Raw genomic sequence first — 12,848 nt, 5'->3', positions numbered from 1 at the left:
CTGAAGGCTGAGGTGGTAGAGGAGGAGGAAAGGAATAGCAGGCAAGTCCAGTGACCTGTCCTTAGTCCCCTCTGGCCCCCAGCCAGTGCGGGTGGACAGTGGACCACAGCCCGCTGGGGCGGACAAAGCAGCCGTCCCCACTCACTGCTGCAGCCGCTGCGAGACCCTCCTACAAGGCGCTGTGCTGAGTTTTTTGAAGAAAGTCACTACTGTAACTAGACCAGATGAGCTGGTGACTATTACACCCCAGGAAACGGCGCCATGAACCTGGGTCCTCACCAGTTTTCACTCTTGTTCCTGGCAGCTTGTGGGGAAGCCGACCTGAGCATAGGTCCCTAGATGCTGGGGAGACACCGCTGTCCCACCACTGCTGTCCCCACGTCCTTGAAGATGGTGGGATAAGTGATGTCAAGATGCCCAGACAGGGGACGAGGCCAGTCTGGGCCACCAGGAGCCCCTTCCCCTCTCCGGTGGGAAAGGCCAGTTTGAGGGCCCCTCTCACACCTGTAGGCCCAGGCCTCTTTGTCCCCCTGCTTCCTCAATGTCGCCGGGGTGTAGGATTGGAACTGAAGGTGGAGGCACCAGCTTGTATCACGGAGAGGCAGGGGCCAGGGCCGAAGCCCCAGCCCAGGACGAGGAGGGGTGTCACAGGACCCCCCCCCCCCCCAGGCCCAGTGGCTGGCAGGCACAGGACGTGGTGGGGGCAGGGATGGCCACGCTGGGGGGAGGGTGACGGTGAGCCTGCAGCTCCGCATAGTAATTACACTTCTAATCAGCCAGAACGAGGCTCTGGCATCAATCTGCCATGGGCCAGCTCTGTGAATCATCCTGGAACTGACAGGAAGGTTCCAGAGGGCGGTGACCCCAGCTGCAGTGAGGGGTGGGGCCGAGCTGTGTCCCTGGTCCTGAGGGCACCGTCGCCTGGCTGCCCAGCGGCCCTGGCGCCCGGTCCCGCACACAGACCGCACTTCACACTTGATTTTATTCCATGACACTGATTGGCTGACACCCTGTTTCCTGGGCAGGGAAGGCAGTGGGTGGCCGGCTGCAGAGCACTGGCCTCCAGGAGAGGCGGCGCCATTCTGCTCCCGGAGCAGGCCTCGCCTTCCGCCCAGCCCCACCCTCTCCCCTCCAGTTTGTTTAAAAACTGAGCTGAAAAAATAAAATAGAATGAAAAAATAAAAACCAACCCTGAGTTGTTAAAAACCAAATTAAAAATTCCCTTTGGCGTCAAAAGGTCCAACCCCTAAAAGCCAGCGGGTGGGGCGGGCAGGTGGGAGGGGCGGGCTGGCCGGTGGCTTCAGTCCTCCTCTGAGTGGTCCTGGTCCTGGTCATGGTCATGGTCCACACAACCCTCCTGGTCCGGCGGGCCCAGGAGGCCCTCGGCGCCCGGCCGCCTCAGGGTGGCGCTGTACTTGAGGGCCGTGGCCTCGGCGCGCAGCACCACCTCCACCAGGCTGAAGATGGTGACGACCTGCGGGAGAAGGGGGCCAGCACAGTGACCTGGCGGGTCCCGGGGTCCACCCACGGGACAGAGGGGTCAGGGGCTCGCTGGCCAAGTCCAGCTCTGCCTCTCTGTCCTGCCGGGCCCCCAGGACCACTGGTTTTGCCTCATCAGGCCTCTGCTGCTGGTCTGAGAGCACATCCATTCAGGTACTGAGGACGCGGGGTCTCGTGCCTGGGCCACAGTGACCACTCCGTGTCAGGGGACAGCTGGGGGCGGGGCTGGCCTTGGGAGCACGTCGCAGGTAAAAACTGGCATACAGAACTTCCTGGGCATGAGGCCCATAGCCTTCATCAGGTTCTCGAAAGGACCCCAAAAGCTAAGGACCCGGCTTTGAAAAGACAGGCAGAACCTCTCCCACCCCACCGCTCCCCGCAGTGGGTGACCCCGAGGGAAGGGTTGCCGCAGAGCTAGGAGAGGGTGTGGTGAGCTGGTGCCTGCGCACCCAGGAGCCTGAGTGCAGGGGGAGGCCAGCAGTGTGCCCAGGAGTCAGGGGTGGACGGGGCATAGCGGCGCTCCGGGAACACTGCCCAGCCCGGGCTCTGACCTGCTGCACGGGCTCCTGCTCCATGTCCTCAGGATCCCAGACAAGCGTGAGCAACGGCTTCTTGCCCACTTTCTGGAAGTGGTGGGACCGCAGGGGCAGGGCCTGGGGGTGCACACAGCTGGGTCTCAGGCCCTGGGCTCTGGGTGCTATCTCCTAACCTTTGACCTTATAGGGCCCCGAGGCTGGGAAGCAGGTCTGACTGGCCTCAAGGGCATTCCCTGAGCTGCCGCTGAGCCCAGTAGCTGGCTGCTTGACTTTCTAGGGGGGCTGCCCGACTTTCTAGGGGGGCTGTCCCCATCCTCACCCTGGTCAGCTTCAGGGAGGCCCTGCCCGGCCATCTTGGGCTGGGGCAGCACCGACCCAGCAGGTAGGCCAGTGGCTCGGAGTATGATTCAGGGCAAGTGGTGGGTCTGTCCTGGCTCCTCAGGAGCTGGGCCCGAGGTGGACGGGGCACAGGAGGCCGGAGCGCCAGCGCCCCCTGCTGGCACCGGGTCTGTTAGCACAGACTGAGGGCTGGGCTGTCTGCAGAGTCCATCCAGGGTAGATCTATCTGCTCAGTGGACCTCAGGACCTCAGGAGAATCCCGATTGGTTCCAGCTGGACTCTATTCTGTCTCTTCTGTTCTACACCATTTTGTTAATATCACGTTTATTCCACACTATGTGCTGGACTCTGTACTCCCCAAAGTGCTTTGGCTGTTGGGAAATTCAAAGCCAGGGTTGGGGGCCAGCTGGTGACCTGTTACAGGAGGCTGAAACGGCTCCCTCAGGTGGCCTTGGACAGGCACCTGGAATGAAGAGCCGCCCAGGGCAAAGGCTAGTGTTCTCCTTTTGTTTAGGGAACATCACTGATGGAGGGGCCACGGACCATTCTCTCTGGTCTGTGCCTCCCCCTCTCGCGAGGCCCGCATACCCAGCTACTCTGCACCGGGTGTGGAGGAGCCTGTTCTGCTGCCTGGGCCTCTGAAGAAGGGGCCCAAGCCCGAGCCCTGGCCTGGGCCCCGCATCCCAGGCAGGCGCAGTGGGGTGACTAGGCAGGACCCTCGGGCGGGGCTGGTGCTGGCTGGGGGGAGGGTGCTGTGCGGATCATCACTGCAGCTTGGATACCCGTGTGGACAGGGGCAGCACGGTCCTTGCCCTGCGCTCCTGTTCTCCGTGCTTGTGAGTCCACTAAGGGCTGTCCCTGGGCCAGGACCGCACCAGATGCCAGGGGAACATGAAGGAGGCCCCCCCAGAGGGAAAAGAGAGTGCTCAGTGGCCGCTGCTCAGTGACTGTGCGGGGGTGGACAGGGGTGGTGGGGCACTCATGGCAGGGCCGGCACGCCTCTGGGCCCCGCAGCTGGCCTTCGCCCGCCCGGAAGGGCCCTCACGCTGGCCTGGCGGCCCCACGCACTCACATTGCAGTAGATGCGCTTCTGCACTCCATAGCGCAGCACCAGCACGTCGAAGGCTTGGTTCAGGACACCCAGCACCATGGCTTCCGACTCGAGGGGGCCGCTCTCCTGCAGGACAGAGCGCCAGCCAAGGCTCGGCCACAAAGCGTGGCATTCCCCCAGGGCCTGCCCCGCTGCTGAAGGGCCCTGGGCTCCTCCAGGGCCCCGGGGAGCAGCGGCCCAGGTGGGGAGGTGGGGCAGAGGGAAGGGGACGGGCACCAGGATGGTGGCCTCACCTTGACCAGGACGGCAAAGAAGAGGCTGGTGCTGAGCTCATGCACACGCTTGGACGCCATGCGGCGGTCATTGCAGTGGTCGGCCTGCTTCTGCAGGACGCTGGGCTCTACCGCTGGCAGCTCCCCGTAGCCTGGAAAGAGGGTGGTTGGGGGGACAGTGGCAGGGTGCTGTGTGTGCCAGCCATGGCTGGGTGGTGGGCAGTGTGGTGCCCCTGGACCAGGCCAGCTGGGGCCTGAGGGCTGTGCACAGCCAAAGCCTCCCGTTGCCCAGCTCCGGAGGCTGAGCATGGTAGGGCGGCCCCGGATAGGGCCTCAAGCTCCTGCCTTGTTGGGGTGTTTAATGAGCCCTAACGCGGCCTCCTCCAGGGGAACTCGGAGAAGGCGGGCTCCGGACTCAGCTCCCTGCTGCTGGGGCTGCCGTTCCCTTGGGGCGTCCCCCGTCACAGCACCGCGGCCTCTGGGCAGCCCCGGGCTGGGCACAGGCCTGCACCCCCCGCTGCGGCCCCTACCGAGAGCCGCGGCCAGCAGGCGGTGCACCACGATGTCCGGGAAGCGGCGGATGGGCGACGTGAAGTGCGTGTAGAGTGGCACGTTGAGCGCGTAGTGCCGGAACTGCGCCTCCTCCTGCAGCTCCCCGGAGCAGAAGTAGAGCGCCATCTGGGGGCGGGGCGGGAGGCTGGTCTCAGGGCCTGGCTGGGCCTGGGGCTCCACACTCTGCCCCCAACACTCCGCCTCGTGCCAGCCACGGGAGGAGGCGGTCTGCCAGCCTGCCAGCCTCGGCCCTTCTTGTCCCTGATAGTCTGTGTGGGGCCAAGACCCAGGTCTGAATCCAAAAGGCCCTTCTGGCCTGACCTGTGGTGGAGCAGTGGATAAAGCAGGGGTCCCCAAACCTTTACACAGGGGGCCAGTTCACTGTCCCTCAGACCGTTAGAGGGCCAGACTGTAAAAAAAAGTATGAACAAATCCCTATGCACACTGCACATATCTTACTTTAAGTAAAAAAAACAAAACGGGAACAAATACAATATTTAAAATAAAGAACAAGTATATTTAAATCAACAAACTGACCAGTATTTCAATGGGAACTATGGGCCTGCTTTTGGCTAATGAGATGGTCAATATCCGGTTCCATATTTGGTGCGTTCTGCATCACCGGAAGTAGTACTGTATGTGAGCGATGCCGCACTTTGCGGCGCGGCCACATACAGTACTCCAGGAGCACAAGATGTGGATGCCGCATGCGGCCCACGGGCTGTAGTTTGGGGACCCCTGGAATAAAATGTTGACCTGGAACACTGAGGTCGCTGGTTTGAAACCCTGCACTTGTCTGGTCAAGGCACATATGGGAGTTGATGCTTCCTGGTCCTCTCCCTTCTCTCCCTCTCTTTCTCTCTCTATCCTCTCTAAAATAAATAAAGTCTAAAAAGAAAAGGCCCTTATGCACGGCAGGAATTGTGACTGGGGAGCAGGAAGGAACCCTGGATTGATCGAGGAGCCCAGCAAACAGTCCCAGGCCACAGGCCCTGAAGCTGCTGACTGTGACCTGAGCTCCCAGGGCTGGGGGTCAAGAACGGGCTGCTGCCCGGCAGCAAGCGAACAGGGTCCTCACAGAGCCAGTCACACCCTGCCCGTTCCCTCGCTCACTCCCGGGCTGCCTGCTCCTCTCTCAAACCCCTCTGTGCTCTCGGCCCAGTGGGGGCTCTGGTTACTGTGCACGGGAGGCCCTGGAGCCCCGGGCGCAGCTGGGGGTGACCTGCTCAGCACCCAGACTTGGAGTCTCTTCTAGCTCTGGCTGGGCCCCGGGTTATGTCCAGGGCAAGTCGCAGGGGGAGGTGGGAGCTGCCGCTCCTTCAAGCCACATCTGGGCTTTGTTCTCAGCGGCGGCCCAGCTCCCCAGATGAGAGCAGAGGAGAGGAGGACAGAGGCCCTGGCTCCCTTCCTGGCGGGCAACGGTGTCTCTGGGCAGAGTGGGACGGGTAGGGACTGCAGCTTCCCCACAGCGATCGGCCCTCCCCGGGACAGCCCTGTTGTCCTGTTCCAGCAGCTCACTTAGGACTCCTGTGCTCACTGCTGCCACCCTGCCCGGTCCCCCACCCGGGACAGCCCTGTTGTCCTGTTCCAGCAGCTCACGTAGGACTCCTGTGCTCACTGCCGCCACCCCTGCCCGGTCCCCCACCCGGGACAGCCCTGTTGTCCTGTTACAGCAGATCACTTAGGACTCCAGTGCTCACTGCTGCCACCCTGCCCGGTCCCCCACCCGGGACAGCCCTGTTGTCCTGTTCCAGCAGATCACTTAGGACTCCTGTGCTCACTGCTGCCACCCTGCCCGGTCCCCCACCCGGGACAGCCCTGTTGTCCTGTTCCAGCAGCTCACTTAGGACTCCTGTGCTCACTGCTGCCACCCTGCCCGGTCCCCCACCCGGGACAGCCCTGTTGTCCTGTTCCAGCAGCTCACTTAGGACTCCTGTGCTCACTGCTGCCACCCTGCCCGGTCCCCCACCCGGGACAGCCCTGTTGTCCTGTTCCAGCAGCTCACTTAGGACTCCTGTGCTCACTGCTGCCACCCTGCCCGGTCCCCCACCCGGGACAGCCCTGTTGTCCTGTTCTAGCAGCTCTCGTAGGACTCCTGTGCTCACTGCCGCCACCCCTGCCCGGTCCCCCACCCGGGACAGCCCTGTTGTCCTGTTACAGCAGATCACGTAGGACTCCTGTGCTCACTGCCGCCACCCCTGCCCGGTCCCCCACCCGGGACAGCCCTGTTGTCCTGTTACAGCAGCTCACTTAGGACTCCTGTGCTCACTGCTGCCACCCCTGCCCGGTCCCCCACCCGGGACAGCCCTGTTGTCCTGTTACAGCAGATCACTTAGGACTCCTGTGCTCACTGCCGCCACCCCTGCCCGGTCCCCCACCCGGGACAGCCCTGTTGTCCTGTTCCAGCAGATCACTTAGGACTCCTGTGCTCACTGCTGCCACCCTGCCCGGTCCCCCACCCGGGACAGCCCTGTTGTCCTGTTCCAGCAGCTCACGTAGGACTCCTGTGCTCACTGCTGCCACCCCTGCCCGGTCCCCCACCCGGGACAGCCCTGTTGTCCTGTTCCAGCAGATCACTTAGGACTCCTGTGCTCACTGCTGCCACCCTGCCCGGTCCCCCACCCGGGACAGCCCTGTTGTCCTGTTCCAGCAGATCACTTAGGACTCCTGTGCTCACTGCTGCCACCCCTGCCCGGTCCCCCACCCGGGACAGCCCTGTTGTCCTGTTCCAGCAGCTCACGTAGGACTCCTGTGCTCACTGCTGCCACCCCTGCCCGGTCCCCCACCCGGGACAGCCCTGTTGTCCTGTTACAGCAGCTCACTTAGGACTCCTGTGCTCACTGCTGCCACCCCTGCCCGGTCCCCCACCCTCGCCCCAGTTCTGGGGACCCGGAGAACAGGGGCACTAGACTCTCCGGCCACACCCTATTTCCACACAGGTGGAAATAGTCTTCCTCCTGGAGGGTCAGAGCTAAGGCCATGGAGTCCTGAGCTCCGTGAGGCTTAGTTCCAAGGCAAAGGCCGGCCTCTGAGGTCACTGCAGGAAGGGCCAGGAGGAGCCCGGGCTTTCTCAGGCTCTGTGTGACCCAGGAGGGGGCGCCTTTCCGTGGAGCTGCAGGGCTGGTTTGACCTTGGAGGTGGATGGCTTCTAGGGGCAGGGACGGGGGCAGTTCTTGGGGTCTAGGGGCAATTGGAGGGCAGAGTAGTGTTGAACCCAGTGGCCATAGATACACCCACCCCTTGTGTGGGGTTTGAGGTGCCTGATGTGGGACAGAATGGTGTCTGGGCAGGGTAAGGGCAGCCAGACCTAAAGAGGCCCTGATGGTCCGTCCCTGGCAGGGCCACGAATGCCCAGAAGTAAACCAGCTGGGGCAGATACAGCCATGGGTTCTTGTCAGAAGAAGGCCCAGTGCTGAGTGACTGAGCCCCTGAAACATGGTTTGTCACCGCCCCCAGCCGGCGGAGGTCCAGAGCCAGCCTCACTCGTGTCTGCAGCTCCTGCTGGCCTGACCGTCCATGGGCTGGCTCCATCCCCAGACCCTCGGGCTTGCAGGGGTTGAAGCTCAGCCTCAGAGGACTGAGCGGCTGCCAGGAGCAAGCCATCATCTACCACCCTGCCCCCGGCTGCCAGCCTGTCTTCCCACCTGCAGACACAGACCCACGGCCTGACTCTGGGGCCAGGGGGACGTCTCTGCCTCTCCCCTCTGCAGGCCACTTCAGGCAATCATCTCTCCCCTCCACGGCCCCCATCCAGCCATGAGCTGCTGACCACCCCCAATTCCCTTCCCCAACCTGATCTCATCTTTGGGGATTGGGCATTGAGCACCTTGTGTGTGCCCTGTGGGGGCTCCCTGCTTTCTGCCAGGAAACAGAACCCTGGAGGCCACACAGGGCGGGCAGCAGGCTCAAGCTGGACCCTTGACCAGGCCCACACCGCTGTCCCTGAGCAGGTTAAGCAGGCCAGACTGAGTGGGGCTGCCTGTCCCAGGTGTCACCCGGGGCTGTCCTCCCCAACCCTCCCCCAGATCCTCTGTGTGTGCTCCTGGGAGAAGCAGGGGGCCAGGGGGCCAGGGGGCGGGCCCCTCCTTACCTGCATGGGCCGGGAGCACATGTTGGTCAGCACCTCCTTCCGGGCCAGTGAGTATTTGTCATCTCCAAATATTTTAGTCAGACTTTCCTAAAAGCAAACCCAGGTGATATGTAGTCAGGGTCTGGGGAGAGGGTGAGCTGTGAGGCCCGGCTCTAGGGAGGAAGGGTCGGCTCAGACGGCCACGGCTGGGGTGCAGGGGGCCAGCAGGCCCCAGCACGTGGCCCACACTGAGCCTGTCCCGGGGCGGCAGCTCTGAGGTCAGTCCTCTCGCGTGGAGCTGGCTGGCCTGGACAGACTGATTTCCAGCTGTCTGACCTAAGGCACCTCTCCGCCTGCCCTGGGCTGGGGGCACAGGTGGAAATACTCTTCCCCCTGGGGGGTCAGAGCTAAGGCCATGGAGTCCTGAGCTCTGTGAGGCTTAGCTCCAGGCAGGGAACACTGGACACCACTTACCATAAAAGATAAGCTCTGACTTCCAATGAGCCAGCCCCTCCTGGAAGCCCCTGGGCCCCAGCCTATCCCACCCCTTGCTGCAGGGCCCTTGCTCTCCGGTGGGCGAGTCCTGGCCGAAGGGGAATGGACCCTGGTGGGGTGCGGAGGCTGCTGCCCCCACAGCCTCCAGGCCCGCCTCCTCTTCCCCTGAGCAGGGCCTCTCCCTGCCCCCCCAGCCCCTCCAACCCCCAGTTCCCAGCACTCACATTGAGGGCCCCAGCGGAGCTGAAGTCCATGGACAGACCCATCTGGTCACAGAATTCCACCAGGTCCTTGAGCATCTTGGTTTGGGGTGGGGGGTGCCGACGCAGCAGTGCCCTCTCGGGGAAGGCGCGGTAGATTCTGTGCGCCACGGCCATGTTGGCCAGGAGCATGAACTCCTCCACGAGCCTGCAGGGGGAGGAGCCCGTCAGGTGCCGCTGCCCCTGCTTTCTGTCCTGAGCTCTCGGCAGGCGGCTCTGTCACACCCCAGTCTCAGCCTAGAGATGCCCTCCCAGCACCCACGCGACTCAGCTCTTGAGTTGCTCTCTCTCAGCCTTGCCCACATCCCTCACTGCACCGGCCAGTCTGCACGGCTCCTCTCTGCAGCGTGAGCTTGTGCGCTGTCTCCGCTACCACCGGTGACCCTGGAGAGCAGGCCTGGGGTCTCTCTGAGTCTCTGCTGGAGCCCTGGGGCTTGCCACCCTGCCTGACCCACAGACGGTGCTCAGAAAGGGTCTGCTGAGTAACCCGCCTCCCAGGACACTCAGGGCACCCTCGGCTGTAAGAAAACAGTATGCCCAGATCCCTGTTCCCAGGAGCGCCACCCCCACCTCCGCAGGGGAGATGAGCTCTTCTGAGGATGAGCAGGAGAGCCCAGACTGCAAGAGTGAAGGCAAAGGTGCTGTTGGGCACTCAGACCCGACAGTCAACCTCTTAGGACCTTGCCAAGGTCCCAGGGGGACGCGGGCGCTGATGGGGATGGAGGAGGTGTGCCAGAAGGGAGGGTCGGGCCGAGCGGGAAGCCCGATCACAGAGACCTGAAGTCAGCACCCCCAGCCTGGAGTAGTCTGTGTGCTGCTCCCCAACTTGGGGCTCCCCTGGGCCTCACACATGCACAGGAGCCGAGGCCTCTGGGAAGGGGGCTTAGCACATCCTGGTGTCACGGTGGCCAGGGTGCCCTGAGTAGGGAAAGTCTTGCCCAGAATAGGAAAGACTCTCGGCAGGCTGCCGGTCAACGCCCCTCCCCGGGGCCTGCCTCAGTGGAAGCGTGGCTCTGTCTGCCACGCTGTCCCGACAGCAATCTGTCTCTCCCAGAGCCTCTGCAAGCCCATGCTCCTCTGCGGGGACTGCTCGACTGGCCCACCATGGGGCAGGCACCAGCTTGTGTGCAGGACTGCAGGCTTGAGCCTCTGCTGGGCCCTGTCCCGTGCAGAAGGGCCTGTGTGGGGAATAAGGGGTTCTTTCATTCCCACCGGGATGCCACAACAGCCTTTAAAGTGGCTATCCTGCCTGCCTCTCCCCTGAATCTGTCCTTGAGCACATCACTTCCTACTGCAAGCCCTTGATTTCAAGCACGTGAACCCAGCCACTTAAAATCCCTCAGACGAGGTCTGGACCTGGTTGCCCGTGTTCTTGCTGTAGGACCCTGGACAAGTCACGGGCCCTTTCCGGCTGTCCTTCTCAAATGTAGGACAGGAACAGCAGTAAGAGCACCTGCTTCCCCAGGTGACTGTGAAGACCGCCGGGGTTATACACAGCTTCCAGGCCAGCCCTGTCCTCAGCCTGAGACACGAGAGGCGCTGTCCTCTGTCCCTGGCTTCCATGCCGATGGCCAGCCTGGGGTCTCTCCAGGGTGCCCCGTGACCGTCACCCCTGCCTTCCCTGATGGCCCGGTGGCTCTGCAGTGACCTGTGTCACCGTTTAGCCTCATCTACTTCTTCATATTTGGTTTTCTCATTTAGATCTTGTCAACCCAAGAGGAGTCTCATCTAAATACTTCAGATGCATACATTCGTTTGTTTGTTCACTCAACAAACATGACTGCGTGCCAGGCAGTCTTAGACGTGTCTCTCATGCGGGTGGAGAATCGTCGTGGGCAGGGGAGCCCGTGTTCCCTGAAGCTGGGTCTCCAGCTCCGTGGTGGCTAGAGGGTGAAGACTCCGGGCTGAGTTTTCCCATCTGGCCAGCAGGGGGCAGCATGCCCCCAGGCTGAGCTGAGGCAGCTTCCACCCGCCCCCACACCCTGCTTTCCCCATCTCCAAAGGCACCCAATGCTCGGGCATCCTCCCCGGCAGAGCCATGCTCCTGCTCCCAGGTCCTGCCGCACCTCTCAGGGTTTTAGGTAAAACGGGAGGGGAGAGATGGGGAGGTCCAGAGCCCCAGGCAGTGACAACAGACCCCAGTCAAGCTGCTTCTCCAGTGACCCCACTACTTGTATACCCCCAGTGACTGGGCTGGGGGGGTTCAGCACTACGAGTACCCCTGAGCCTGCTGAGAGAAAGTCCAGTGTGCTGTCACTGACCCTGAGAGCACAGTCGGGCGGAGCCTTGGCCGCAGAGGCTGACCTCGGACAGGCCCCTCGGTGCCTCCAGGGGCTCCAGTTCTCTCTGGGAGTCTCAGCCCCTCCCTCTCACCAGAGGGACAGGGTTAGGAGGGCAGCCTGTGGCATCTTCTCCAAACTAGTTCACTGATATCAAGCATTCATCTCAGAAAAAGGTCAATGTCACCAAACTTGGAGGCAGTGCAGCCATGAGCCCACACTCCCTAAGTGCTGCCACGGTTCATTAGTGTCCTAGGAGAGCTGCAGGGACCATGTCCCCACAGCCTGTCCTTACCACCCTTCTTATGCCAGCAGGCAGGGGTGGGGAGTGCAGAGAACCCGCCAGTGTGAGCAGGAGAACGCAGGCACGGGGGACCCAGGCGTGGGGGGGGAGGGGCGCGGGCGGACGCAGGACGCAGGCGTAAGGGACGCAGGCGTAAGGGACGCAGGCGTAAGGGACGCAGGCGTAAGGGACGCAGGCGTAAGGGACGCAGGCGTAAGGGACGCAGGCGTAAGGGACGCAGGCGTAAGGGACGCAGGCGCGGCCGGCAGTGCCCGGGGCCCAACCCTGGGAAGGCTGGGAGAGGTGCAGCGCAGACGGACTGGGCCCACGTGGAGTGTGGAAACAGAACGGCCAAGGAAAAGCCGAGCAGCCAGCAACCAGGTTCCTGAGTTCAGGATTCCCTGTCAAACACTTGGCCAGGCACCACGGGAGGGAGAAACGGGCTGGCTGTGGTGAGTGTCACTGCTGTCATTGGGGGTCTGCAGAGGCCCCTCTCACCAGCATGGACAGGTTCCTCCCCAGGTCAGTTCCTGGGAAGGACCAGCAGGGGGCCCCAAATATCTTCCTTCTGCAGGACCTGGGACGTGGCAGGAGCAGCTTAGAACCCAGGAACTTCTGGGCAGGCAAGAGCCTCCGTTTATAAACTGCAGCTCTGCAGCCCAGGGTCCGGGGTCTCTGGTTCCCTTTCAGGGCTTTCTCTTTCACCGAAGCCAGCTGTGGGGTTGAGGGCTGCACGCGGTCAGGGGCAGTGGACAGCATGGTTACAGGGTGGTCAGAAGAGGAGCTCAGCGGCTGAGCCCATCAGCAAGCACCGTTCCCGACCTCCGTCCTCTGTTGAGGGGCAGTGCTCGGACAATGCCCCAAGCTGTTCTGGGTGGTCAGGAGGCACCCTGAGAGCAACCAAACAGGGGGTCTGGGAACCCCGGGGGGGGGTGGAGCCCTGCCCACTTCCTTCCTGCCTCATCTGGACACCTGCCCTGATCAGAACCCCTCCCCCCACCAGACTCCCTCCCAGCATGGCTTAGGCATGAGATCACTCAGTCCTGCTGGGGGGCCGGGGGGAGAGCTGGAACTCAGCACCCGCCTGTCAACTGCTCGAAACAGGGGCTCAGGAATGGCCACCTGCCAGGGTCACCTTCCAGAACAGCAAGCCAAGCCCTCGGAGACGCGGCCCCAGTCCCAGGCCTGGCATCTGCTGAGCATCTGGAGCCA

General features: G+C 62.8%; 1 protein-coding gene across 1 annotated transcript in view; it reads right to left on the bottom strand.

Moving 5' to 3' along the window:
* Positions 1-371: 371 nt before the first annotated feature.
* DIS3L2 (DIS3 like 3'-5' exoribonuclease 2) overlaps positions 372-12,848 on the bottom strand; it is a 320,107-nt gene continuing 307,630 nt past the window's right edge. The window contains exons 15-21 of the mRNA XM_066345627.1: positions 9,039-9,222; positions 8,341-8,427; positions 4,229-4,376; positions 3,720-3,850; positions 3,448-3,552; positions 2,052-2,153; positions 372-1,474 (exon numbers count right to left, since the gene is read on the bottom strand). Of these exons, the coding sequence (XP_066201724.1) occupies positions 1,301-1,474; positions 2,052-2,153; positions 3,448-3,552; positions 3,720-3,850; positions 4,229-4,376; positions 8,341-8,427; positions 9,039-9,222 (931 nt within the window). The 3' untranslated portion in view covers positions 372-1,300. The remainder of the gene's footprint in view (positions 1,475-2,051; positions 2,154-3,447; positions 3,553-3,719; positions 3,851-4,228; positions 4,377-8,340; positions 8,428-9,038; positions 9,223-12,848) is intronic.

The sequence above is a fragment of the Saccopteryx leptura genome, chromosome 7, assembly GCF_036850995.1.
Source record: "Saccopteryx leptura isolate mSacLep1 chromosome 7, mSacLep1_pri_phased_curated, whole genome shotgun sequence".
Lineage (NCBI taxonomy): Eukaryota > Metazoa > Chordata > Mammalia > Chiroptera > Emballonuridae > Saccopteryx > Saccopteryx leptura.
This window is presented reverse-complemented; position numbering and strand designations above follow the sequence as displayed.